This window comes from Varanus komodoensis, unplaced genomic scaffold, assembly GCF_004798865.1.
Source record: "Varanus komodoensis strain SLA01 unplaced genomic scaffold, ASM479886v1 scaffold7_1, whole genome shotgun sequence".
NCBI lineage: Eukaryota > Metazoa > Chordata > Lepidosauria > Squamata > Varanidae > Varanus > Varanus komodoensis.
In genome coordinates, this window is record NW_025336479.1 from 13,149,429 (window position 1) to 13,177,428 (window position 28,000).

General features: G+C 41.2%; 1 protein-coding gene across 7 annotated transcripts; it reads right to left on the reverse strand.

The window, feature by feature from the left end:
* Nucleotides 1–52: 52 nt before the first annotated feature.
* On the reverse strand, nucleotides 53–27,897 carry PWWP2A (PWWP domain containing 2A). 7 transcript variants are annotated; one of them, XR_006416934.1, is made up of 4 exons: nucleotides 27,055–27,114; nucleotides 26,269–26,318; nucleotides 5,946–14,082; nucleotides 53–2,363 (listed from the first exon to the last, which is right to left on the reverse strand). XR_006416934.1 is itself a non-coding variant. In XM_044453554.1 (3 exons), the coding sequence occupies exons 1-2, from the start codon at nucleotides 27,726–27,728 to the stop codon at nucleotides 12,405–12,407; spliced, it is 2,352 nt and encodes a 783-aa protein (XP_044309489.1). In that variant the 5' UTR covers nucleotides 27,729–27,897; the 3' UTR covers nucleotides 53–2,363; nucleotides 12,391–12,404. The 7 variants fall into 7 exon arrangements, 2 of the variants coding, with proteins under 2 accessions (XP_044309489.1, XP_044309491.1); XR_006416933.1 differs by lacking the exons at nucleotides 26,269–26,318; nucleotides 27,055–27,114 and adding exons at nucleotides 15,424–15,641; nucleotides 16,189–16,673; XR_006416931.1 differs by lacking the exon at nucleotides 26,269–26,318 and having other exon boundaries at nucleotides 27,055–27,896.
* Between the last annotated feature and the right edge of the window lie 103 nt (nucleotides 27,898–28,000).

Genomic DNA, 28,000 nt, shown 5'->3' on the forward strand with positions numbered 1-28,000 from the left:
CTAAGCTTTTGCTGTCAAGAAGCAACCAGATGAAGACAAGGCAAAAAGATAGTTTGGTATAACTTGTTTAAAAGTGCAGAGAAAAAACAAGGCTTTATTTGTATAGATGGTACACAACATTCTTGAACATTTAATTTCAAGCACACTGTAAAAGTTGAATTTTTTCCTTATTCAAGTCAACTAAATGAAGGAGGCATAGTGACACTGTATACAGATGTAGAAGGGAGCATGGAGCAAAGCTTAAATATTAAGCAACTGAAGCAAAAAGGTGAAAAGCAATACATCTACCACTAAAATTTCCCTGACAATATTTCAAAGTGTAAAACAAGGCGGTTGTAATTTCTCAATTCCCCGTGAGCAAGTATAAACTAGCCATCCTGTATATTTTTCACATGTACCCTCCATTTCACCCATAAGGTAGAATCATGCAACTCTCCAACATCCTACTGTGTTACAGATCTGAAATGGGTAGTGCTGGTGCTCTTGAAGGAGAAGGAACAAGAGCACAGACCTCAAGTAGGATGTCATCTATGCAGGCACTGTTGGCCCTACCCATTATCACTCCAGATATGTATACTTGTTTGTACAGCCCAACAGCCATTTTCCTGAGTAGAAACTATTACTTTGTGCCATGGTATATGCACCTCCTCCAGCGGACACATCAAAATGAAAAAAAAAAAAAAAAGATGCAATAAAGCAGCGTTTTGTTTCTAGAGGAAAATAACACTACGCTGGCTCACTGGTATTTTTTTAACCTCCCCAAATTTAGTAATCCTATTGAATGATAAACTGAAGAGAACATCTACATAATTTCCTTTTAGAATTGCAAGTAGAGTACTTCAAAACCCTTTAAAAGTCACCTGCAGTCTTTTGAGAGAAGCAGCACAGTTGACCCTACTAATCATTATCATGTAGGTAACTTTCTGAAATAGGTGCTGTGGTCTGTTTCATAAATACATTTTAATGTTTTCATGGAAAATTACTAAATCTTTAATATATAATTATATTGGACTATTCTTCATACATCTTTCCAATGTTTAGAATGCTATTTAAAAATATAAATCCTTTGCCAAATAAAGTCAAAGGGAAAACATATGATTGCAACAACATGCATGGAAGTGAAGAAACTAACACTTCAGTCCATATTTGCTGGTATGCGTAACTTTGGAAAAGAGTTATTTTCTATTAACTGGGCCATGGTTGTCTTAAGACCGATACATCTCTGAACAAAAAGCATCCTTACGTTTCCATGTATATTTGTATCAGTCTTCAGATTGTGCATTTGTTTTGATCTCACCCTGTCAAGCTCCTGGTGAATCTTACACTACTGTTAAGAAAGTTCAATGCAAGTTAAAAGGTGTGCATACCTTGAAAAGGAGCAGAATAAGAAAAATACTGAACAAGTAACTCCTTTTGATAGTAGGTGCAATTTTGCAAAAATTAGGTCTCTTTCATTGAAATGTGGAACCATATTGAAGTTAAATAAGTCCCACTGAAGGAAAAAAAATGAAATTTATGGGGGTTGTTTCATCATTGTAAACTAACATTGGAAATGCTAATACCCCATCTAGCTAAATATTGCCCCAGTGGAATAGGTTAGTTACGACTGAGTCATGACTAACTTGAAGTGCAATATATTACTGTGCTAGGAAGGAAATGTCATGACTTTGGATAACAGTTACCATGCCATTTATAAAAAAATTACCCTCAACGCTGGCCATCAAAGAAACAATCTCCACGAAGGATCATCTTTGCCATAACCACTCGAGTTAGAGTTTGCGATCGCCGCCGTCTCTATCAAAATCTTGGTCTCAAGCCAGGCCTGGCAGTACTTGTCACCACAGTTGAATCTGGACATGCTTCGAGTCAAAGGTTACAGCTCTGCTAACACCTGCACTAAAGACTAAAATTTGTTAAGATGTAAAATATAACACGCTAAGAACAAAAGTAAATGTTCAGAAGTTTACAGCCAACTTTCCAGGTATCTTGACTCCATCGCTGGGGCCTATTCAGACTATCACATTTGAAGAGTAAGAGTACACTTTGTGATTCTTCATACTAATAATTCAAGTGGTTCCTTGCATGTTCAATTTGAACAGGCTCCTTGGCTCATGCCTTATTTATTGCAAAAAAAGTTTACAAAATATTTCTAACTTCAAATTCCAAAGTAAAATGTACAATAAAGATAGGTGTCTTGGAAAAGGGGGGAGTTTCTGAAAAAAGGTTTCTCTCCCAGTGTACACCATGATCTAGATCTCAGAGGAAGTGAAATTTCAGACGTATGTCACTTCTGGTTAGCTGACCCACTTTATGCCAGTGTTGGAAGGTTCCATAAATACAGCAGGTGATTTAATGTCTCTGAGCTGGAAAGGAGAGAAAAAGAGGTACAAGTTACTGATCAATGCCTATTTCTAGATTTCTATATAGTCTTATAAGAACTTCAGAACAGTTGATATTTCTCAGAAGACACAAGTTTATTTGTCTGATAAAGTAGCTGGGGAAGAAGTTTTACTATGCTCACACAAACCCAATATTTAACAGAGCACACTCAAAAGCCCATTGTCATACTTTTAAATGTCATCCAAGAACCCTGCTCTGCAAGCTTGGTCAGTATTATTTGTACGGTGCAGATGAAGATGACTGCTTGGTGCAAGACCACATGATTAGTTTATGGCAGAAGTAGCATTTAAACTCAGGCCTTCTGATTCTTAGCTTGATCTCTTAGCTCAATGCTACACCAGCTCTCATCTCTGTAAGGCTAATTACTGCAATAAGTTGAAAGGATGTAATTAAGACACGTCTGATTTCAGTATGATTTAAATAGGTATTTAACCCATAGTTCTCTGAATTTTCATATAATGTGTTAACTGGATACATGTGCCAACACCCCACCTCCTCTATGTGTGTGAAATTGCCAAGGAAGACTTTATTAGACTTCAAAAGTAGAAACTTGTTTTTCAAAAAGGAGAAGAAATAAGAGAGCATGGTAAAATAGAAGCTGAAAGAGGAAATAAAAGGGTCAAATATTTCCAAATGATTTGGGGCTCCTGAAAACCACAATAATTGAAGCTTGACTGGAATGTATACTGTTGGACTGTATGCACAAAATCCAAATCAGTCACCAGCATGATTAACAAGAAGTGTCAAGGAAAATATTAGACTAAATTAGATTTCCTTCAGAAAAGGAAATGTACAAATGCAGGTTGGGGAACAAGGAAACTTGTGGTGCATTCTACTAAATACTAAGGCCAATAATAAGAAAAATGTTTTAAATACATCTGGAAAAAAGAAAAACAGTTAGGAAGGCAGTTATACTATAGGACAGTGATGGCAAACCTTTTAGAGACTGAGTGTCCAAACTGCAACCCAAAACCCACTTATTGCAAAGTGCCAACACTGCAATAAAACCTGAAAACTGAGGTTTTAGTTTAGAAAAAACAACTTACAGCCAGTCCAAGCAAATACATATATAACCTTGGCAGCGCACTGACCGGCCATGCGAAAGCTCAGACGAGTCGTGGCTAATGAGTTGCAGCACATGACGTCATAGCCTGGTGCTGCTACTCCATTCCGAGCATGCACATGGCCCTTATGTGCGCTGTTATCTGATGTTCAGCTGCTGGGGCGATGCTGGAGCAACTTGGCTCATGTGCTGACAGAGAGGGCTCTGCGTGCCCATTGCGGCACGTGTGCCATAGGTTCGCCACCACTGCCATGGGACAACAGGGGAGTTTAAAGGGTATGAAAAGAGGATAAACAGACACTGAGTAGCTAAAAGAATTCTTTGTGTTTGTGTTCACTGCAGAAGGTGCAGGGCAGAAACTGCCTAACTAACACTTTCAGGAAGAGGGCCTGAAGACAAATACTAGTGGTAAGGAATGAAAGTCTATAATGAAAGTTTCGTGTTGACAAATGAAATTAAACAAATCACCTGTTGCATTCTAATATTCTTAACCCAAATATGAAATTGCTGATCTTCTAAAAAAAACCTGAAACATGTTCCTAAGTTCATGTGACATTGTGGTGCACCAAAGAATTGGAATGTGGCTGACATCACACCAGTCTTTAAAAAGAGATCTGCTGGGATCTGAGAAGTTACACAGTAGTTAGTGTGACATCAGTTCCAGTTAAATTGGTTGAAAACATTTTTTGAAATTAATTATCAAGCATGTACAAGGGATACGGCTTCTGTAATAGTCTGTCTCACTAACATGCTGGAGTTCACTGTGAATAGTGACCATGTCTGACAATAAACATATTATGGATAGAGTGAGTCGGTAGTCGTTGGAAGTTGTTCAACCAATATTCAAGTTGTTTTTGTGGTTTGTTGTATCCTCTGAATCCAAAGGCCTAGGGTTTTATGAGAGTTTTAAAAAAACTTTTATAACCCATGGTCCATGAGGTTGTATTACACAACAAGCTGTGGTTGTGGCTTGACTATTTAGGATATCAGCCATGGGCACTGCATCTCACTGTAGCTTAAATAATGCTACAACAAGCTGCAAAGATCTTGTGAACCCCATCTCTAAATAAGAAATACAGTGCTTTGTAATAATTTGCTACAAGGAACAGATGTGACAGAAAATCCTGGAAAAAACACAAAGAGGGAAAGGTAGCTTAAAAGGAGAAGCAATATTTTCTCAGTCTCTTCTACTAATCTATGAGGAAGAGCAAGCTTTTAATACAAGACAGAACTGCACACTTCTACCTAGAAAATAAATACCTGCAGAGGAGGCAAGGCATTGGCAACACTGAGGGGAGTACTGACGGTACAGCCAAACTCAGTAAGCTGTATCTAAGAGGTACGTTGGATGACAGGCACTTCAGCTTGTGGAGTGTGCTCCCCAAATTCCACTAATTCTCACTTCCTGCTCTGGCAGGAACCCCCAGCACTTTGTCCACCCAAGGCTCCCCATTCCTGCACCTGCACAAGTTCAGACATTCATAGCTGTACAACTGCTGGTCATAAAAACATTTGCATAAATGGGGAGAGATTCAAATAAACATTTGGCAATCTTGGGCAGTCTTTTCAAGGTGCCACTGGGGCACCTTGACCTGTCTGTAGCTCTCAAAAGAAGGATCACAAGTCAGCTTGACAGCCAGCTTTTGCAATTTCCAGGGATGGGATTAGGCGGGGCAAAAAAGCCCCAGAGACCAAAACAGCTCATAGTCTGCAGGGGAATGAGGAGAGCCACTGCCAGCTGCTCCCAAGTGCTACTTCTGCACTTTTGGGCCACTGGAACTGATAGATGCCAGCGTGTGCTTGGTAAAAGTTGCAAGGAATGTTTTGCCACTCTTGCCAAGCAAATAGCTAGCACTGGTTACCTGGAACTGGACAACAGGCCAACCCACTACTGGCACACCAATCTTAATTCCTGATAAAAAAAATTAACAGAGAATTCTAGACTGGAAGAGGGCATCTGATCCTTCCTTAATTTTTAACGCCTACCTTTTGGCCTCTGTAAGTCGAGTATGTTCTGAGGTCATCTGTCTTTGGTTTGATTCGTGAATACGAGAGTATAGTCTTATTTAAAGATTAATAATAATCCTGTATGGTATAGTCTATACTTTTGATAATCATCCATCTTGAGAAGTTAATCAGTATTTTGACTGATTTAAAGAAAGTCTACTTGACAGATTGGGTTCTCCCAAAGTATACGTAATCTACCACCTACTACACTCCTAGCTCTCAAAATGGGTAGAGAAGGCAAAAGCAGCTGAAGTTTGTTTGTTCACAGCAGCTTATATATGACATAAGCACTCAGATGGAAAACTCTGCATATCTTTTAGGCTGCAATTCACTGGGCCTTATTTCTGGATAGAAATAAGACCTAATGTATTCAGTACGGTTTACTCCAAGAAAGTACTCATGGGATTGAAGCCCAAGATGGTTATTTATTATACTGCCAATGAATCTTTGCAACAAACAAAAGCCCAGCTATTACCTTCCACACTTTGGGTTCTCTTGTTCACAATCCGATACAGTCACATGAGTGTTAAAAATGAATGTTCAGCAGGAAAACACCCCTCTTGGTAAAAGCTTGGTAAAAGCCTCTCAAGAGTCTTGTTGGCTGGGCTCTGCTCCTTTAATTAAATCAGCTGTGGCCAGACTTGATAAGATACCAGGATCTGGGATTAGAGCTTCAGCCATCTTTTTTTTTTTTCCTTTTTGCTTAAAGGCACTCGGTTGTGTGTGTGGATGTAGCTCAGGGCCGAGGGAGTTAGTCCTCTATGGAAAGTGCTGTTGGCTGCCAGGTCCAGGCCAGCTGACAGCAGCTGGGTGGGAATGCAATTTAAGTAGGGGAAATGTCACAAAGGGAAGTGTTAAATCCCCTCCGCAGCAGCACTCCTTCCTTGTACATGCATATCATAGCTCTCCTACAAACAGTCTACTTTGGCCTTTATGGAAGATGCCATAGCAGTGCTTCATCAATTTTAATACGGCACAGATAAGTCTCGGTGAAATCTATCTGACGAGTTAGTGGTATTAATTCATATTGCACTGCTTTTAATGAGACTTAGCTGTAACTACTGCCAAACTGAGTAATTTTTCAGTAAGTGAACAACTCCTGCAGGCTCAGGGCAGTGTGAGCTGGGCTGGGTTTGTTTCTGTGGAGCAGTAACCGTCCATGCCACATGGCAAAGAAGCCACTAATTACATCAAAAAGTGTTTTATGCTCAAAGCAAGCATAAGGCTGTGCTCTCACATACTAAATGGTTTCTTTTAGAAAGGTAAGAATTCACACAACATTACAATTTCTTTCCACAGTACTCTGTCCCAGCTGTACAAATGACATACAAACAGAAAAACAGAACATTCAGGTCTCATGATATACTGAGGAATTTCAAAACCAAGAACAACATGAGAAAAAAGTTGTTTGGGTTTGAGTTACAACTTGCAAGGAGTGAACTTTAAATGGTTGCTTTTCATAATCTGACACATAAGGTAGTTGGATCCAGACTTAGTTACAATCGGTCTACTATTAAGTATGACTATCAGTTAGTTGCAACTAACTTCCATCCAGTGGATTTCAATGGGCCTGCTCTAAAATTCAATTAAACCTGTATCCAACCCACAATATCTAGCTGACCATTAAGAGAGGGGAAAAAGATTCCTAAAACAGGATTAGTCTAGGTTTGATACCATTTTTATGAAGAACATACTATAAATGCATTCCATAGACACTTGGGACTATGAGAGGGGCATCCTACCTTCCGGAAGGACACTTCAACCTACAAGCCAGAACATTTCTGAACAGGCACAACACGATGCTGAAGCTCTGCATAACCAGGGCATGTGTAAGGGTACTTGTAACATCATAGGATGAAACGTCTGGGGCTTGGGCTCTAGCTACATTTTTCATATGGGTGTGGGGAATCCCCACATTATTGCTGGATTTGAAGGCTATCTGAATAGCCTTTGGAGACACAAGGATCCATCTTGTTTTTGTCTCATGTAACATGCTCAGCATCTGCACAACTTGCATCAGACCATCAAGTGCCTGTTTTACAATTTTGTAAAGATTTCACCAGAACAACATTTTAAAAGTGAATTAAGGGTTGCAACCATAAATCTGAATTCTTATATGCCCTGTTACAGTATATGTAGCATGTGAACACTAACACACTTCATTGGAATTTGCTTGCCAATCACATAATAGTTCAGAACACAGATCACCAGCTGTTAACTAAGAATGGGTGTGTAAGTGGGGCACATGCATACTACAGGGACCCGAGGGATGAAGCGCGCCACCACGCCATCTGCCTGTGAGGGCCTGGGTGCCGCGCAACAAGGACGGCGAGTAAGAATCAGCCTCCCTACACCAAGGTCACTCTCAGTCATCCAGGTACAACGGGGAGAGCATGAGGATGCACTTGGATCCCCCTGGAGGAAGCTGTCCCTCAAGAGAGCCCAGCCACTGAGAAACAAGCCTGCAGGCATCTGACTCTCAGGATGTGTGAAAGGCTGTACCAGGTCAGACAGAAAGCCTATCTAGACCTGTATTTTGTTCCCACCATGACCAAATAGTTATGGGAAGCCCTAAAGCTGAATATGCACGCAATAGTGTCTTCTCTCACATAGCTCCCTGGCAACTGCCATGGAGGCATATTTCCCTTGATGCTGAGGTCATATATAGCCTTAGCCTCAATAAATTTGTTGATTCCCTTTTCAAGATGTCCAAGTGGAGTCATGTTTTTGAAGAAGTCTTTCCTTTTATCTGCCTTGAGTCTCCCACTATTCAGTTTCACGGCTCATTCACTTCACCGACTGAGGTTTCTATGCTCTCATAATGCAAATTCAGACTTGGTTTTATCTCCCTCCCACCAAAGCTACTTGGTATTCTTTATTCAGTAAGTTTAAATAGCCTAAATCAGCCACCACTAAGACAAATCTGTTGTATGTTCCAATTGGACTTCAAATCCAGCACTGCCCACTCATTACGAACTAATACCAAGCCATCAGTGGGGCCTGAATACAGAGATTCCTCTCTAGCAGCTGCAGCAGTCCCATTAGTTCACTGTTTTTCTTTGTGTCAGCTAACTGCTTTCCAGCTGTACAGGCCTATTTTATTCTAGTGACTATTCACCTGCATTTGGAGCCTACTGTTTACTACTTTTGTCATCCCTCTCACTGAGCGTAGAAATAGCTGCGAGTTCTCATTTTAACCTTAGTAAATGTATCATTTAAGCTGCTTCTTGCTTGCTCGCTGGCTGTCACTTGACCTTTCTTAAGTGTGCCTTTGGCCCAATACTAAGCTGTGGGAGGACCTGCCTAGAGAGATTAACACATACTAAAAGGATGTTAAAATAAATATACTTGATCATTCTTGTTTGAATTTTTCTATGGTTAACTTACTGTGGCTATAATACAAAAGAGCACACACATTCTAACATTTGTTCTGAATTCCAAAATTGGTTGATTTTTTTAGGCTGACTACATTCAGTCTGATGCAAATTATGCTAGATCTGAGCAATGCTAAAATATGTATCCATGTGATATCTATTTAAAGCAAGGGTTAGAGTAAAATTAACCAGATAATTAAACATAATATTTAAAGAGCTGTTGAAATACAATGGATCCTTGTTTTAAAACAGCTTTTTAATTGAATAATTTAGTTATTTTGGCTAAAATTCAACAGCTTGAATACAAAGATCCTGGCTGTTCACGGAGTGCGTGTGTCATCACTTTCTATCGCATTCTCCTCTGCAGCTCCCAAGACCATTCCCTGAAGGGTCCTACAATTCTAAACTGATTATTCTGGGGAGGGGCACAATTACACTGCAGATGGAGGAAGGTCAGCAGCCGGACTCTTGAAGTCAAGCCCTGTAGACTGGTACCCTTTCTTGAACAGCTGATTTTGCCTTCATCTCTGAGAACAGGAATCAAAATAAACCACAGTAGTCCATTTGATGACATACAGCAAATTGGACTGATATTTACTGTATGATGTCTCTGGTTTCTAAAATTAAACCAGTTAGAAGAGTCCTTTGCTGGTAGCATCAAAATGTCACTAAAGATCCCTAGGATTTGAGCAGATAACAAAGTAACAGAGCATTTTCAAAAGGATACCAAATTGAGTGCAAATCACTGAGAAAAAAATGAAGGTGCCATTCTATTTTTCTTGCAGACAGAACTGTTTTAACAACAGAGCAGGGGGCTATTTTTAATCCCTCCTGCAGCCCCTCCCGTTCACCCTCAAAATCTGCTCCAGAAAGTTGGGACCCTCCAGAGCAAATTTGAGTGTGTGGAGAAAATCCTATTGTATAAGCCTACTTCTGCTTTCACAACATTGGACTTTGCTCACAGAATTAAAATTTTCTGCTTAGCATTAAGTCATGTAAGGCCTGCCAAATTGCAACCATTAGAAATGTAATCGTTCCGTGGAGTTGTAAACATAGTAATTTTAAAGACAAGACTATTGTCAGTTCTTACCAAGTCCTCAGAAATCTGTTATACCCAGAGAAGTACTCCAAATGTGCAAAGCTGCCTCTATTCAATATGGCAGCTGTCTCTAATCTGGTGCCTTCCTGATGTGTTGGGATCTACAGTCCCCAGTACATCCATCCATTGGCCAAGGTAGCTGGGGCTAATTGGGAATTGAAGTCCAAAACATCTGCCCAACAGTAGACTGGAAAGGCTGTGATGTGGTAAGATCACAGACGACTTGCATAATCAAATATTACCCTTAAGTTTTGACCACACTTTCCCGCCAAGGACTGGTTAAAGCATTATGAAATCAGCAAGCACACCCAGGTACACCTAATGATTTCATAAAGTGCATAATAGCCCTGAACTAAGCTGCATTTTAAGATTTGCAGTAAACGCTAACAGCCGTCTTGCTACATTGTCCATTTTTTAAAAATTCTGAGCAGTCTGCATGAAAAGAAACGATAGACTACATTTTTGCTCATTTAGTTAAATACGGTATTTGTTTCTGTTTGCAGGAAAGAATACACAGAACAGGAGCGAAACAGGATTAATTGAACGCTATTAATTTTGTGTGTTCTCTAATGTCAAAAAGCATTGACTAAATGCAAGTTTTTCTAAAAATCGAAAATGTATGCTCACCTAGCATTATTGCAAGGAGTTCTTTAGCAAAGGTGAGAAACTAATTGAAACAGATTTTGAAACTACGTACACAGGATCAGGTTAATGCTTAAAGTGTTTTTTGATCAAGTTTAATGTTGGAATATTATGAAAACATACCTTAGCATCAAACTGTCACAACAGGGCCTTTGGTCATTAAATGCTTGGACTGTGCATTTGAGATACACAATTTGAGTTTAGTTTAGCTTCAAGTCTTTCCTTTTTAAAAAAAAATTAAAAGCCTACTCATAAAACTGTGATGTGAATTTCTTAGGAATAAATTAGGCAGTTTTCACAATGGTGTGGAGTCACAAACTGAGCCCATTAGGAAGTATTTAAGTGAGTCAACGGCATTAAAAATCCCAGTGCAGAGCATGAGACATGTGAAAGATCTAACAGGATTTAGGCAAAAGGATTAAGAACCATCAAATGGTGGAAAATAGTTATCTTACTGGATATATTTTGACAGAACAAAGAAAACCATTTTCTTAGGGGAAACAGATTTAACTGATTTCTCAAAAACTAGAACTTTAGCTTTTGAACACCAAATAGTATCTTATGTAGTTAATGAACCTAGTTTGGATGGTGCTGAGAGAGAATTGTTTCTTTTAAAGTATCTCCTATATGTGTAAACAGAAAATAGCCTCGTTTCCTGATCTTTTCAAAGCTTTTTGAGAAACACACACAAATAATTAGATTTAGTCAATTTTATTTACAGTTTTTTTGTACATTTCAGAGCATTACACAATTACATTTGCCATATTTTCTGACCTGCAAACAGATACCTTAAATGGAAATATTTTAAAAAAAATATGCAGTTCGGTACATCCAAATGCAACAATTACACATCTGACAGTTCACAAAGTGTAATTTACTAGGACGTAGCCTAAGAATTTAAGAACAAGTAGTCAGGAAAAAAAATCTGACTAATTATTTACACAACACAAAATCTCTCAAACTAAACCCTCCAAGACAATTGTCCTAAGAGTACCCCCCCACCATCCCATAGAAAGTTATGATTCACACCTAATGCAGCATTTACAGCCCTTGATCCCAAATATGGAGGGACTATCCAGACCTGTCTCTGAGCAACTGGCTTCCTCCTAACTTGCCAAAACCTGAAGTTCATACTTCTATTCCTACGTGCATAGCATAACAGTGTTCGGAAAGAAGTGACCACCAAGACCCATTTACTAATGATTAAACATTTCTAACAGAGTTCAAATTAAATTGGTTTCTAAAAAGTTTTAAAGTGGCCAGTGGGAATGAAAGTGTTTTTAGGCATAGGCTGAACTCTTTGGGCCCACTCACACTATTAGGATTAGTCTGGGGTAAAAACCAAAACAACATTCAAGGCTTGGCCAGGACCTAGGCATCTGCATTTCAGGTGGACTATCCAGTTCATGTCAACAACTTCCATCTCTTGTAATAACTGCCCCTCCCCATCCCTTTCCACACATTGAAATGGTATATATAGTGGGTAGAAACTAGTAAAAATTCCCTGCAAATAAACTGCTCTTCAGCTGAGGTTATGGCTCCTGTGCATGGGGTGGTCAGAGGAATTTTAACTTTTACCAAAAAAAAGTAAGTCCTCTTGAAAAATACTGAGCTCTCTCTTTAGGTTAATTTGATTGCATGTACAATTTGTTAAGTATACCTTTCAGTCAAGACAATGCTACAAATGGAAATTTCAGTATAAAAAAGCAGCCAACTGAGTGCAATTTTGTGTTTAATTGGCCAAGTCCTTCATGGTGTTTTAACTAGACTATGTATTTCAAGGAGCCTCCACATTTCTTGCCTACCTTACTTTTCATGTTCATGTTTCAAACTGTGTCAGCAGGGCCCGAACTTCAGGAGTTAGCTGCTTAGCAGCCTTAGCTGCTTCTGTAATGGCCTTGCGGTAAAGACCTTTTCTCTTCTTATTAAATCGCGACTGAAAGTTTTCTAAAAAAGGGGACAGCTGTGAAAGAGCAAGGAAAGATGTTGTTGGGGACCCAAACCATGAAATACGCGCTTCCTGCCGGACTAAAAGGCCGTTATCTTTCCTGCTCACAGTTATAGTAAGAATACGGGCTGGCCACCAGGGGAAGCCATAGATCTTGGCCCAAACAATGTCTCCTACACATATGGTCCTGCCATCTGGTGTGACACATTTAGAGACATTTTTTGAAAAGACTTTCATTTTCAAGGAATTACTGAGCTTTTTCTCTTCCTTTGAAGAGGCCGAGGAGGAGGAAGAAGGTGCATGCATGCTGCCTGGAGGAAAATCAAAGCTTTCAGTAGTGCTACACTCAGAGTTGGTAGACTTCAAGTCATCTGTGCTATCACTACTACACACTGATGCACTGGAAGAGTCAGATTTCTTTTTATTAAGGGTCATGTAAACTGTTATATTGCTTTTGCTGCCTCTCTTGCTCAGTGTCTGCTGTTCATCCTGATCAACAGGAACATGCACTTCATTTGTGTCCTGAACCTCACTGCTGGCCTCTTCAGGACCTTCTGAGGGGCTCTGATTTTCTGAAGGGGCCTCACCTGCTGAGCGGGTAGAGGAGCAGCGAGACTGGGGCTTAGCTGCCATCTTGCCACTCTGCAATTTCTCAAGCCCTGTCTTGAGAGAGGAGTCGTTTTCTTCATTTCGGTACCTTTGTGGCTTTAGGCGCAATCGTGGAGGCAGGGAACCTGAGCTGGTGTTCTGAAGACGCCGTGTGAAGTGGACCTTTGAATGTGCATTTTTGGAAGTAGAGGTTGCACTCTGTTTCTTTTGTGCCTTCTCTTTGGCTATTTTCAAAACTTCCCGAGCTTTTGCATGATCCATGTTTTTGCTCTGGAGAACCTTTTTCGTATTTAACTGTGTTTTTGATGTATTTGCTTGAGTGGGAACTTTGACTACTCTGCTTCTGCTGGCAATAGTTGCAACTTTGACCACAGAATTCTTTTTCTGGCTTTCATTTTGGCTTTTCCCATCAACTTTATGATCAGTTTTAATTTTTTTATTCACAGTAGTTATGCTCTCATTCCTTCGTTTTCTACTATCCTCATACCTTGAGGAATCACTTGCATTGCTGCCCTTCTTGATTTCTTTTTTTTCTGCAACAATACTGTTCTTACATTTGTCACACAAGACCTGTCTTGGTCGTAGTTTGATAGCATTCATAATAGAAGTGGGTTCCTCCCTGTACATTTTCCGCTTGGGCCGTTTAATCTTCCGAGGCGGAGGCTGAGGTATTGACTGGTTATATGTGTCCCTGATAAACAAAGGAGGAGGATATGGTGCTCCCTCATGGAAAAGGGGAGGTGGTTTGGAAGTCCATAGGCTTTTTGCCAGGTTAGGTTCTGATGGCTGGATGGGAGAAGAGTCTGTGACAACACCATTGGCTTCACACTTCACCTGGGTCTCATCTTGGAATGATTTGCTTTGGAGCTGCATTGCTTCAGGTTTATCCTTATACTCCCTTTTGGGAAATATGGTCACGGGGATTCCATGAGGTCCAAACCTTAACAAGAGAAACATATGCAGAGTTAACTGAGAGTCTACTAAATACATCTTTTCACAGCCTTTAAGATGATATTTCTAGATAGCATTATTAGCTAATATTCAGAGTTCATGAAGTCAAGCTTGTTATTTTGAAACACACCAAAGCCAGGCTAGACCAGAATATCAAGGATAAGCAAAACGCACAAAGCAAAAACCAACTGCTTCTTTCCTTTTCAGTGCTTAAGCACTTTCTGCATCTCCCCTAGAGCAGTAATTTAAACACTTTCCGCCTTGAGGGAACTCCTTCCACGTTGACATCCCTGCAGCAGAACCTGTGTGTTATTACAAAACCTTCTGGGGATCCTCTGGTGAAAGAAGATATTTACTAGGCCCAATGCCTTGCATTGTTGCCATATCAATTGAGGGTGCAATGCAGAATGGCAGAGATGGATATGCTACCTCTCAGAAAAAGTTGTCCACCATTACTCATTTTTTTCATGTTTTTCTGGATTTATTTATTTATTTGGAAAACCAGTGCTCTTGGGGGCTAATGATCTGTGGGATCCAATATGCTTGCTGCTAGAGGAAGTTACAGAACCATAACTATATGGGCCAGAGCTGAATCATGAAACTCTATTAACCGGTTTTCCAGTTCCAGAATGATGCAAGACAAACCTGCCCTACAGACAACACAAGGAATCTAACTATGCCAGGTAAAAACACAGATCATACCCATCTGGTATGCACAGAGCAAGGATCAGGCTCTTGGTATTCTGTCTCTAAGATGTGAGGATCTCTGTTGCTGCATCTGAGTGTCTGCAAGTCTGGCGTGAAGGGGAAGGCTACTCTTCCTGCAGGCCCTCTGGCATGCTAGTTGACCACAAATAGTGCAAGACCAGTCAAAATGCATGGCCCCCTTATCTCTGCTCAAATCCATAGAGATATAACCTTCTTGTAGGTTGGACATAGACCACATCACCAAAGGCAGTTTTGTTAACCCACAATAAATTTGCTTAACGGGCATTGCTATCTTTGGCAAAGACAGCATATTGCTAGAGCCAGGACTGGACAGAGAAGCAGGACATTTAGTTTATCAAGTTTAAACTGAGTGAATTTGACAGAAAAGATCTGCAAACCCTTAACTGCACAAGCTGTTCATGGATCTATTGCATATAAGATGTCTAATGCACACCAGAAAGGCTTGCGTGTAGTTATGTCTACGGTGCTGCAGTGCTAACACATGAAAGAACCTTATAGCATGAAGTGAGAAGCCTCCTCTATGATGTACCAAGCTAGCCTTATACCCTGCAGCATAGCTGAGACTTGATGTAAGAAAGCACTCAAACAGGTGGGATGTTACCTACAACTTCTATGCAGTTGAACCTCAACTTCCACGGGTTTAACTTTCATGGATTAGATTATCTGCATATTTGCCATCATCAATTAAATGGACCTTTTTAAAAAGTTTTGTGGCCTATTGCAGAAAAACAGCAGCAGCAGCAGCAGAAGGGGAGGGGGGCTTCTAAAGCATGCCTTCTTGCCCCATCTATCCAGAGAGGGGAGTATCTCCAGCATTTCCTTGGTGCAAAGAGAATGAAAGGGAGGGTGGGGAATAACATAAGAATGTAATAAATGAAGAGAATATGATCTGAGAGGAAGAAGCAATCCAGTGTACATACGGTCAACAGTATTGAGTGTTACGGTTTTGTGAGGGGGAGGGGCTAGAAATATTTGCAGTTTTTCCACTTTCGTGGGGGGCCTGTGACCCCAACACCTACAAATGTGGAGGGCATTCCACCATATATTAGAAGCATGAGACTAAGGCAGGGATCTGATAACCAGTGATTACATATTTCAATCTTCTGCATTCTTTTATACAGTCCCACAGATGGAACTATAAACTCAAAGGAACTCAAGGTAACCAATGTCTTTCTTTGAAAGTCAGTGCATATTCACTGTCCTTTTGTAATCAATCTTCTGATTTAATGTCTGATACTTTATTTCCTTCAGAACCTGTGGATGACTATGCTCTGATTCACCACCTCCATTATCCTCATTATTCTCTACCCATGCCCACCAAAACATTCCACTATCTTATATAAGTACATAAGAAAAACTATGTTACCACTTCTATGTGAGAAACAGTATATATGAAGAATTCACTCCTCCTTCCCAATAACATCCACTTCACTGGACAGTTGTCCAAATTTAAATCACAAGATACCCTTGAGATAGGTTCAACTTCATGTTTCCGCTGTCAAGAGGGGAAAGAGAGCAGGGAAATGCATGATTTTTCTGGAAAATACTGATCCATGTTGAGGCTGACAAGCCTTGACTATTACATTAGTCTTCTTTCCTCACCAAAACAGGTGGGGGTATTTTGCATACTGTTTTCAAAATAACATGAAAATAAGCAATCTTGCTTTTTTTCATCCCTACAGCAAGTCTTTAAAACTGAAATCACTACATTATAAAGTATTACAAATGGGAAATTCAATCAGCTTTATTTAATTTCTGCTCAAATTGGTTTGCAAATGAAATAGCCTAGGATTAAGTGAATACAATGGTACCTTGGCTCACGAACTTAATCCGTTCCAGGACTCTAGTCGTGACCCAAACTGGTTGGGAGCCAAGTCAAATTTCCCCATAAGGTTCAATGTAAATGAGGCTAATCTGTTCTGTAACTACTTTCTTTAATCAGAAAAATCTGAAGCAGTGACAAAGAACAAAGATTGCAGCCACCCCCCCCCCACCCCGAGCGTGGCCATCTCTCCCGCTCCCCAGCAAGGCTGTGATCACGCCCGTCATCCCTGCATGACTGCGATCACATGTAAGCAGTAAATAGGTCTGCTCAAAACCTACAATGTTTTCTACATGTAAGGTCTTTTTTTAAACCTTTTTTTTGCTGTGCCACCACAACTTATGTCTTCATCTTCCACAACTTTTGCTTTTATCTTTGTAAAGGTTTGACCTTTTCCCCTTTGTACAGACTAAAGGAACACCCATCCTTTCTCAATATGATCTATCCTGATGCAAGAAAGACAAGCCTTAATACATAAAGGCTTTTAAAAATGCTGACCTAAACATTTTAACCAGCATCAGAATAGCTAGGTTCAGCACCTGTATAGATTAGTCCAGTATACAAAAATATTTAATCTAGTTCTGGGTGTTTCAAAAAAAGCTATATAAAAATGAAATAGTCTATTTACTTTCTAAATAAAATTATACCAAGATAAAGAAAGAAATTCAATCACGGCCCAGGTGCACAATATAAGTGGTCATTTCTGCAGAGTCAAAATGAAAGAACCAAATATCTTTAAAGGCACATATTCAGGAACAGAGGCATATTAATGCTGCAAGTTAATCAGGATGGCCACCACTGGGATTATGCTAACTTATCCATGCCAAAAATCTAAGACAGGGTGGGTTTCTACACATATGCACTCCAGATAAGGAGGCATCTCACAAACACTACATTGCATTTGTATTTGAAGTCTAGCTTTGAAGGAACTCAAGATTGACATTTTTGCTTCATGGTCTCCCTGTGATTAGGCCTACACAAATACACAGAACAGTCTCACAAGGAACACCTGGACTTAAGATACTACTCAAACATTACATGTCAGGTCAACATCACAGTAAAAAGACACAACAGTTTAAGACAGAGACCACTGAAGAAGCAATGCATGTTTCTCTTCCAGAAGTAACAATTAAGTTTATATATGAAAAAGTAAAGATCACACCATTAAGAAGCTAAACCTGTTCCTAGTAAATCCCATGTTATGGCAGCATGTTCTCCTGAACTGAGTCCACAATTCTAGCTCATTTTTTTCTGACAGAATTTCATGCTGCATCCCAACAAGACTGACTCCACAAAACACCGCTAATTCTAATGTTTAGGTGCCCCTATGAACTCTCAAGGGCAACAATTTACTATTTCTATTGCATTTCATCTTACACTGCCATTTATAACCTGCCTTTTTTCTTTTGTGAGGAACCCAAGCTCTTTTTATCCTCACAACAATCCTCCTGTGAGATAAGTCAGGCTGAGAGGTTTGCAATATTTATTTCTGTGCCTATTTAAAAAGAATTTACTCAGTATGTTTCTACAACAAGAAGTTTTCAACTGGTTCAAAAGCATTTCCCATAATTCCCAGTGAGAAAAAGAGGTACCTTTTCTCCTCTGGCTGTAGTAACTTGACCTGCCTTGATAGAAATCCTCAAGTGTTACTTCTGCTGTTAAGGGGAGCCTAAGTCTCACTTTGGGTACAAATACCATTTTTACTTCTATCTAGCAGCAGTGGCTGCTCTTCCATGCTGAGTGTGTGTGAGGAAGGTATTTTACAGGTTGCATCAGGTCTGGTGACCAAATTGACTAGTCCTACCCTTCTAGCTTAAGGACCACTTAAGTGAAAGTCATCTGAATTTCACATGGGGCATCTTCCATCTTTAGAGTCATATTTGGCTGCAAAAATACACCACAGTTCTGCAAATCTGTATGCATCAAACACACAAGTATCAAAATCTAAAGATACAAAAGAAGCCCTTAACAGCACATTATCACTTGTTTTGCAGCTATAGATCTGGTCTGCACAACATCTCATGGTTCATTCTTTAGTTAACCCATGTCAAGCCACAACAGCCACTTGGATGTTGCAGTGTCATGAAAAACTAGCATGTATGGGCTCTATAAGAGTTTAAATAAACCCTCACTTAACCCATGGCCTATACTTGGGTTATACAAGGTTTTTTTAAATCTCATATAACCCAGGCTCACCAGGTTTGCATGACAGAGCAAGCCCCAGTCAGGTCTTGTATATATAGTAGCAACATATGCCCCACTAGCCCAGACTGCTTATTCAAGATGTTATATGCAAGTCATACATTCACTTGGTGGTGCACTGGAAATCCTCCAGTTTTATTTCTGCTGTTAAGGGGATACGAAACCTCACTTTGGGCACAAACACCTTTTTGACTTCTGTCCAGCAGCAGAGGCTGCTCTTCGGTACTGAGAGGGAATATGGAAGGCATTTTACAGCTTGCAAGGACCACTTCAGTGTAAGTCATTTGAATTTCACATGGGGCATCTTTCAATATAAGATACTATAAGAAATGTTATATACTTGGCGAAAACAGAGTGGGGTAACAGGTACTATTGGAACATCACTTTGCACCTTTTGCTCACAGTACATACTGCTGATTGGCTGTATTCACAGAAGTTCTGAACTGTATCTAATTGCGATCAAACATCTTCATGGCTGCCTCATACTTTTTATAAAGCAGCTCATTATTTGGTGCTCTACAGTACAGTGAACTTCCATGGCCTTCTGATAAAAATATGCAACATGCGCACCCTGAATTTCAAAATAGTGGACTTGCTTCAGATGTACCCAAATATACAATTCAGAAATGGGGCTATAAACATGACCAAAGGAAATATCCTTCCCTATAAGGATAGGTTAAAATATCTGGGGCTTTCTCCCACTCTGATTTATTTTCCTATCCACCTAATAATCAGCTGGCAATTGGATTTACTCTCCATTCTTGCCTGATCATCCACATATCTTTTTGCCTGTTTCAAGCAAGGAGAGTGAGATGGATAGGTTGGCTTATTCAGCATCACTTTCATATTACTATCTTTATTACTCCATTTTATTTATATCCTGCCTTTTTAGTATTGTTAGAATTACAGTATTTCATTTAGATCACATCATCTTCCACTTCTTGAGGAACCCAAGGCAGCTTACATAACCCCATCTTATCCTCACAACTGCCCAGTGGGGTAGGTTAGGCTGAGCGTGTGTGCCTGGACTAAAATCACACAGTGGTTTTTGTTGCTGAGTGGGGATCTTTAGGTCCACTGTCCAATGCTCCAATCACCACACAGCAGAAAGTAATGGCATTCTTTCTTCCACACTGCAAAAGCTGTCAGACAAAAAGGGCTTCTAGTGGGAAAGTTGAGGGAGGCAGCGAGAGCGCGCTATCTGCCACAACTCAACTAGGGGAGGACAGCACTGAAAGGAGGCGCATTTACATTTACAAATGAAAACAAGTTGGGGCAAAGGGAATCGCTACATTTATGTCACTATATTCTAAGCAGTCTTTATTGATCAAGTTTTTGTATCTTCTCTCTTATCCTTTTGTATTTTTCACTGCTGGTCTTTCTCCCTAAAGCTATCTTAGTAATAAGCGTACACAGACCTTTAGCTAGATGTATATAGATGACCCATCTGATCTCATCACAAAATGCTCCTAAGCAAAATGCTACTGCAGCATTACTAAAGCTAAAGAAATTTGAAAAGCAGAGATGGGTAGAAACTACAAACCCATGCCCCATCTTTATTCAAACTAACGTACTTGCACATGTCAGCAAAATTTGATGCGACAATTTCTTTCTCCTCAGCAGGAATATCTGCTCTAAACTTGTGGTTAGAAACTGAATTTCTAACAATCCAAATGAAGGATGAGGCAAATGCATTATTCCAGTGCTATCGCTGTGCCTACAGACTACTACAAGAGCTAACACATAGCCTGTGAGATATCCTTCATTGATGACCTGCTGTGATAAGCACATTTGTAATACATTAGTTAGACTGACAATTCCTAATAAATCACCAGTAAAGACAGAAACTTGGGTTCCGTTTTGACCCAGTTCTTAAACTTCCTATGAAACCATGGGCCTATATCTGACAACTACTAATCCTTTTCTGATCCCTTGATTTCAGTTCTTTCCAAGCAACAGTGCATGTCTAACTGCTAAAGATATGTTTTAGAAAGGATTTAGAGAATACTGTAGTTGAAATACAAGAGGAAAATGTAATCTGAAAATATTTTGCCTACCAAAAAGAACTGAAGATGCAAATCTATATACAGTAATACCTTGGCTCAAGAACTTACCGTCCTTTCCCGTGTGTAAGATGCTTTTTCTTAAAAACATTTACTTAAAAATGAAGGTGTGTCTTATACACAGAGGGCCATGGGCGCGCTGGTGGGGGAGAATGGCGTGGGGGGGGGCGCCAAAGTGGCATGTGGGGGCACGTGGCAGCAGCTTGCTCGCTGGAGATGGGCAGGAAAAGCGGGGGGCATCCTATACATGGGGACATCTTATAGATGGAAAAATACTGTAATCCATTCCAGGACTCTGGTCATTACCCAAGTTGGTCATGACCCAAGTCAAATTTCCCCATAAGGCTCAATGTAAATAAGGTTAATCCGTTCTGTAACTTTTTAATCACAAAAATCTGAAGCAAAGTGACAAAGAACAACGGAGGTTGCAGCCATCTCCCCCCACAACACAACCACGATTGCGACCATACATGTGTGCGATTGCGGGCGCACTTGGGGGTTGGAGATGGGTGCGATCACGGGCGCGCTCGGGGGGGGGGGAGATGGGCACCATCGCAGGCATGCTTGAGGGGAGAGATGGGCGATGGGGAGTTTGTGACCTGAGGCAAAATTTTTCAGAACTTTCTGTTCACAACCCAATTTGGTCGTGAACTGAGGCGTCTGTGAGCCGAGGTACCACTATGAGTTTTATTCTTGGCTGGGGGAAGCCCAAGTGAAGCAATGTCAAACTGGCTCACTCACCATTGATTCTTGGAGTGAAGGGAACAAATCCAGCTCAGTTTTGCCCACCTCTTATTCCCAACGATGGGTGGGTGGCTAGGTGGATCGTTCAATGAATGCTTCAGGTGGGTTAGCGTCACTGCATATGGTGGAGGAAGCCCACACAAAAGGTAAATGGCTTCCAGGTTGAAAGTCAGAAGGACCACATGGTATCTGGGACACAGCCACCAAAGTTATATGGCCCAGAGCACTGAGGTATAAACTGCCACCTCCACCCTAAACCAATTATCCACTCCTGAATTAAAGCTATAAACACCTGATAAGTAGGAGTTTAAAGCACATGAAGGAAAGAAAAAGGTGAGAAGAATGGTACAAATTAAGGGCTGCCAAAAAGATATCAGTTTAGGAAGACAATGTGGAATCATGCCAATGCATCAATATGCAGCACCCATAATATGTTAATCAGATCAACTCTATGACAAAATTAAGTATATTAAGTGTCAGCATTACCAGCACTCAGATACGCAGTTAACCCAGCCAGAAAATTATTAGCAAAAGTATCATGAAGTGCAAACTTGAAAACCTGAAGAATTTTCAATGTGTGTCAGAGAGAGCTGAATCCAAGATATCTGTCCATTGTCAAAGCCAGACAGGGACAGTTATGCCTTCTTAAAAACTTGCAGAATCTGTTTGCTATTGCCTACAATTACAGAAAGAGTGTTATATAAGACATTAAGAACTGGATGAGCTATTATCTTAGAAACAACATTCCGATAGGCATTTAAGTAGCTATCTGCACATCTATTTCGTAGCCACATAAACTTTTGGCTGGTTAGAAAAGTACAGATTGTTCCCCACTGAAAGTGTACATAGAGTCATCATATGTGAGAGAGAGAATTGCTCTTCATGCTGCAGAGTTTACCTGATAAAGCTGTCATATGTAGGCGAAAATATGATCAAGAGTAAGATTATCCCACATATGACAGCTTTAAGTGCCCTTTTGATGGGGAACAATTTCTGCAGTATTCTAACCAAGGGAAGAACAACTCCAACTTTCTTCATTTTACATGTACTCAATAACTTAAAAAACGAAGGCAGGAATCATGTTCTTGACTTGTTAACATGGCTTTGAGCTGCCATTCAGAGTTTTCTGATTTAAAACTCATAAAAGCAGTAAAACTCTAGATGATGGGCAAACAAATTTTTTATGAGAAGTGCCCTGGGCTGCCGAATAAAAAACACAACCTTGGCTTTATTGGACAATGTACCGTGAACATACCTGATTTTTATTACAACCTTCACCAGAATGGCATTGACTTATATGCCAAGTTAATGTATTTCACTGCAATTCTAAGTTATAGAGATATTTTACTTGGAGAATCATTTCGAGAATGGGCAGAAAAAGCAAATCTTATGTAGCAAATGTACCAGGGACTATTCTTCTATGGAATATGCTACATCAGCTTGCTGTCTGCTACAACAAAATAGAGATGAGATGGCTTAGATAGCTCTGCATTGTGTCTCCCACTCTGCAGGCACTTCAAGTTGTATATTTATGCAACTTCAGGGAGAATGCAGAAGCAAACTGTTCTACCCTTTGTTAAAAGATTACACAGAAAAAAACTGTGCTAGAAAAGACAACACCACATTACAATATTAAGACTGCCTTGTATACAACATGCTTGATATACAATGAATGAGAAAGAACTTGCTGGTTTAATCTCCCTTTGACTTTATGGGTTTTACTTTTTCCAGCTAAGCTTAGAACACGGATGTAACTTTATTTTCCAACCCTACTTGACTCTTCCTGTGTATCTGGATTTCATACCTGCAAAAGAGAATGTAACATAAGACACTTGACCTCATCCCTTTAAACAGTTTAAAAGAAATTACATCTTAGAAGATGGCCCCTTCAGCCTAGTCATGGAGAGTGAACACCTATATTGTAGTATACTGGAAAAAAGCTGTCTATTTATAAGCAAGAACCACGTGCCAAACTCATTGTGGAGCACATGAAATTGCATGATCCATGGGAGTACATGGCAAACTTTGTACAGCAAAAGAAAAAAAAACTAAGTCACCCTGTAAACTACTGGAAATGTGTGCCAGTGGAAAGAGGATTCATTACACCATGCTGACAAACTGTACAGACTGGCAGCCTTAGGTACACCTTCCAGGTATCTCACAATTAGCATACGAGCAATCATCATGCTGTAAATTATCCTGGACAGCCGCCATCAATCAAACACAACACTAATAGTGGTTTACATGTAATGATAACAAATCATGAGTTAATTAACCCACGGTTTGCCACAACCACACTGAATAGTCAACCCTCATCTGGGGTGACTGAGAACTGCTACATGACTTCTGAAGTTGGATACTACAGGTTAATTGTGAGCTAAGCAACTCTGTTAACCTACAACTCATAGTTAGGTTAACCCATGATTAACCAAGTGTCTGACTTAGGAAGTCATGCAGCAACCAAGAATAAAGAGGGCAAATATTCAAAAAAGTATATAGTACCTGCTCAGCATGCACCACAGCAAATTGTGAATTAGACACAAACAGCAACTATATAATTCTTTGTTTCTAAATAAGACAACAAAAACAGGTATGCTTTACAGCATGCTAGCTTGGTAACCGGCAGCTAAAAATCTGTAAAATCCATTAAAATATTCAAATATACCTGATACTCTGTATAAGCAGCCACTAAATGTTTCATGACATTTATCAAGCAGAGCAAGCCACACATAGTAGAATTAATTGATTGTATATGAAGTGATTGTTCACTGGCAGAAAGGATTCTGGCCCACACCCTCCCCCTCCCCTTCAAATGTGCTCCAGAGGGTTGGGGAGCCTCCATAGCAGATGTGAAGGAAGGGAAAACCTGCTTGCATAACACTGGATGTTGCATTCCACTGAAGGTAGAGGCCAACATGCTGTAAAAGACAGAGCTACATTTAGATCAAGTTACTGTTCAGCAATGAAGCACACAAAATTCTTATTGCATTACATTTAGATCCTGCCTTTCTTCTTCTTGCAAGGAACCCAGGACAGCTGACATTTTCTTCCATTCCATTTTATCCTCACAATAACAACAACCCTGTGAGGTAGATCTGGCCCAAAGTCACCCATGCTTCGTGGCTGAGGAGGAACCAGAACCTGGATTCCCTAAGTCTCAGTTCAACAGTCTAACCAATCAATTCATACCTAAATTTAGCCTTCACAGCAGTACTAAGAATTACCCATCCATTGGCATGCAAAATAATAACAACAAAAATAATAAGTCTGAATATATTTGAGAGGTCATGTCCTAACATTTGGTTCATTTTTCCTGCTTCAAAAAGAAGTGCCAAGGGACAGCATGTACTTAAACAGTATGTCATAACAGCAATAGTGTGCAAATGCAAAAATGGCAGATGTCACAGGCAAGTGCACACTATTGCTTGGAAAAGTCTATTGCAGCTTTAGCTGCCCATGCCATCACGTCACTGCAAGTTATCAACAGTTGTGATATCTAACAGAGTTGTAATTCAACAATATAATTTTCTTCCTCCAACCTGACTTAATTTGCGTCTTTCTAAAATCTTAAAAATGTTCTGGTCCTGATGCCCTGCAGGCACATTTATCATTTAAAAGCATGAGCATGGTCCTTTTGAATATAAGAAAACTGCCTGGAAGTACTCAGTTTATGCTAACAAATGAATGCAAAGAATGCATAAGATTCAGCACTGCAAGGCTGAAATGCTCACCCTTTGATTATTAAGAATTGAAAAACAAGCCTGTGTGGGGCAAAGTTTTCAGAACCCCTGCTATAAATTCACAGGTACATCCAAGGCCAGGGCCTTACCTTAGAGAACAACTAAGGAACCATTTCTACAGGCATCTAATGTGCCATTTCTCTGTAAACAAGGGGAAATTTATTTTCTCTTTCCCAATGATGTGTGGCCCTTAAAAATGGAGGATCCAACATTTTTCCCTTTCTTGCTCCCAGCAGCCCTAGGGGCAGCTGCAGATCCAACCAGTAACCATCACATGACCTGCAGAGTCTAATTTGAATGCCTGTAGACCACTCCTCTACCATTTCATCTTGGGACTGTGAACTTACAGACAATGACTTCAGTTTCTAGCCTACCCCCCCAGTTTTTTTTCGCACACCAGTTGTTTGTAACATCTTGCTTAGTTAAGAGATCTTAAGGTCTCTGTGATCTTCTTGTTGGCCTAAAAAAGGTATTATACAAATATGGATTTGGGAGGATCTAGAAGTGTGATTAATTGCATCAACATACCATAGAAAAGACAAATACTGCTTTTTAATGACATGTTTTGCATTTTTAAAAATAAAGTAGGGAGTGTATCAACACGCTCCATGATTGGAAATCTCAAATATTTCTCTCTCACACATACATGCAAGCACACACCAAAAACCATGTTGCTGACATGTTTACAGGTCTGCTCTAAGATGGTGAACTGAAGTACAACCTATACAACAGGGCTGCTTTGTGTGATCCTTCTTCCTATAAAGGCATTAAATTTCCTGTTTGGAAGAAGTGTGATTTAGCCCATATGATTATTTTCCATGCTGAGTGCATATAGTGGAACGCCAATACATACAGCAGCTTCTTTACATGTTTACCTGTGGCATTATCATCCATGCAACTTTTTTCAGTACAGAAGTTGATATTTCTGAAGTGAAGATAGAAACAATGTGAAGTTAGCAATAAAGTGAAAGCACAGTCAAATACCATCACTACCAGAAAGACCAAGAAAAGTTGAAAGCAAATTAGGCTGGGACCACATCTTGCTTATTCATAATGTAAAGAAAACCAAGAACAGTTTATACAACCACTGGCAGAAAATAAGAAGTACGGCACAACTTTTTGCTACTGCAAGTCAGAGCTGAGTTGGAATCATGCTAAAAATTTAGACTTAGATCTGAAAAGGGTGGTGGCCTTCTGGCACTGGTCCAGCCCAACAGGGTCAAAGAGTTCCTTTCCATGCCTCTTCACTTCGAGTGAAACGAAAAGGAAAAACTAAACGGGGGACCAGTAGTAACGAGTGAACAGGAGCAGATGAAATGAGAACACAGCTGGGAGATGGGGGCCTTTCCTCTGCTGGCAAGGATCAGAGAGGAGAGGGCTGGACTCCGAAGTAGACCACGCGGCCACTTGCGGCTGGGGCTCTCTGGGGAAGGCAATAAAACCCGACACCTCATGGCTCGCCCCACCACCTCACCGCAGTCATCCAAAAGGCGATCAAGGCTGCACCCTATGTTTAGTGGCAGGGGGAAGAAGAAAAAGAGGAGTGATCCCTTAGGTCAGAGAAAGCATGGCCAGGACTGGCACGGGCTCACTTTCGTAACACGGGGGGTCTGGTGAGGTCGGTAGGAGAGGGTCGGTGGGTCGCGCCCGGCCAGGCTCACCTTTTGGAGAGGTCCATGAGGACCCCGGAGAAAAGCTTCTCTCCGAACCGGAACGACACCACCAGCGCGTCCTCGATGATGTGATCCAGGGTGACCAGCACCTCCGAGCCCGGCAGCAACAGCGCCTCCTCTTCCTCTGCTCCACCAGCCACAGCCGGCTCCACAGTGGCCGAAAACTCCGAGGGCTGCTTCGCAACGACGGGGGTATCGGTACTGGTGGTGGCGGCGGCAGTAACGGCATCCGGCTCCTCCTCCTCCGGCCGCGGCGGCTCCTCCCCGGGCTCCGGCCCTGCGGGGCCCCCAGCTGCAGGCTGCGGCGGCAGCGGCAAGCAGGGCTGCGGCGGCTTCTCCTCCTCCTCTCCTCTGGGGAGCTCGGAGAGCCCCGCAAAGAACGAACAGGGCTGAGGTGGCTCTCCCACGGGGTCCGGGTTGGGCTGGGCCTGAGGCAGGTCTCGCGTCCCCGCTGGGCTCCTGGGTGGTGGCGGCGGCGGCTCCTCGGCCTCCCCACCCGGAGCGGGCTCCGGCTCCTCCCTGGCGTCGAGCACCGCAGACTCCACGGCGGCCTGAGTACCGGCAGGGAGTGGGTCTGCACCGGCCTCGCTGCCTGGAATGGGCTCGGCTTCGCCGGCGCCCCCATCACCCGGCACCGCCGCAGTCGCAGCCACGGCCGCCATTTTCTCTGCTGTTGCTTCCTCCTCCCTCTACCAGCAGCAGGATCGGTAACCGCGGCCTTCTTCGCCTGCCTGGAAAGGGAGGGAGCTACCGCCCACGGGGAGGGGGCACGTACTCTGCTGCTTCTAAACTCCTATTGGAAGGACAGGAAATCCATCAGGCCTTGAAGGAAGTTCCCATTGGCTAGGGGAGGAAACGTTGCTCCTGAGGGCAGGAAGAGGAACAGAAGGGCGGGACTACGGCTATCAGTGTCGACAAAGATCAAAAGGGGGCA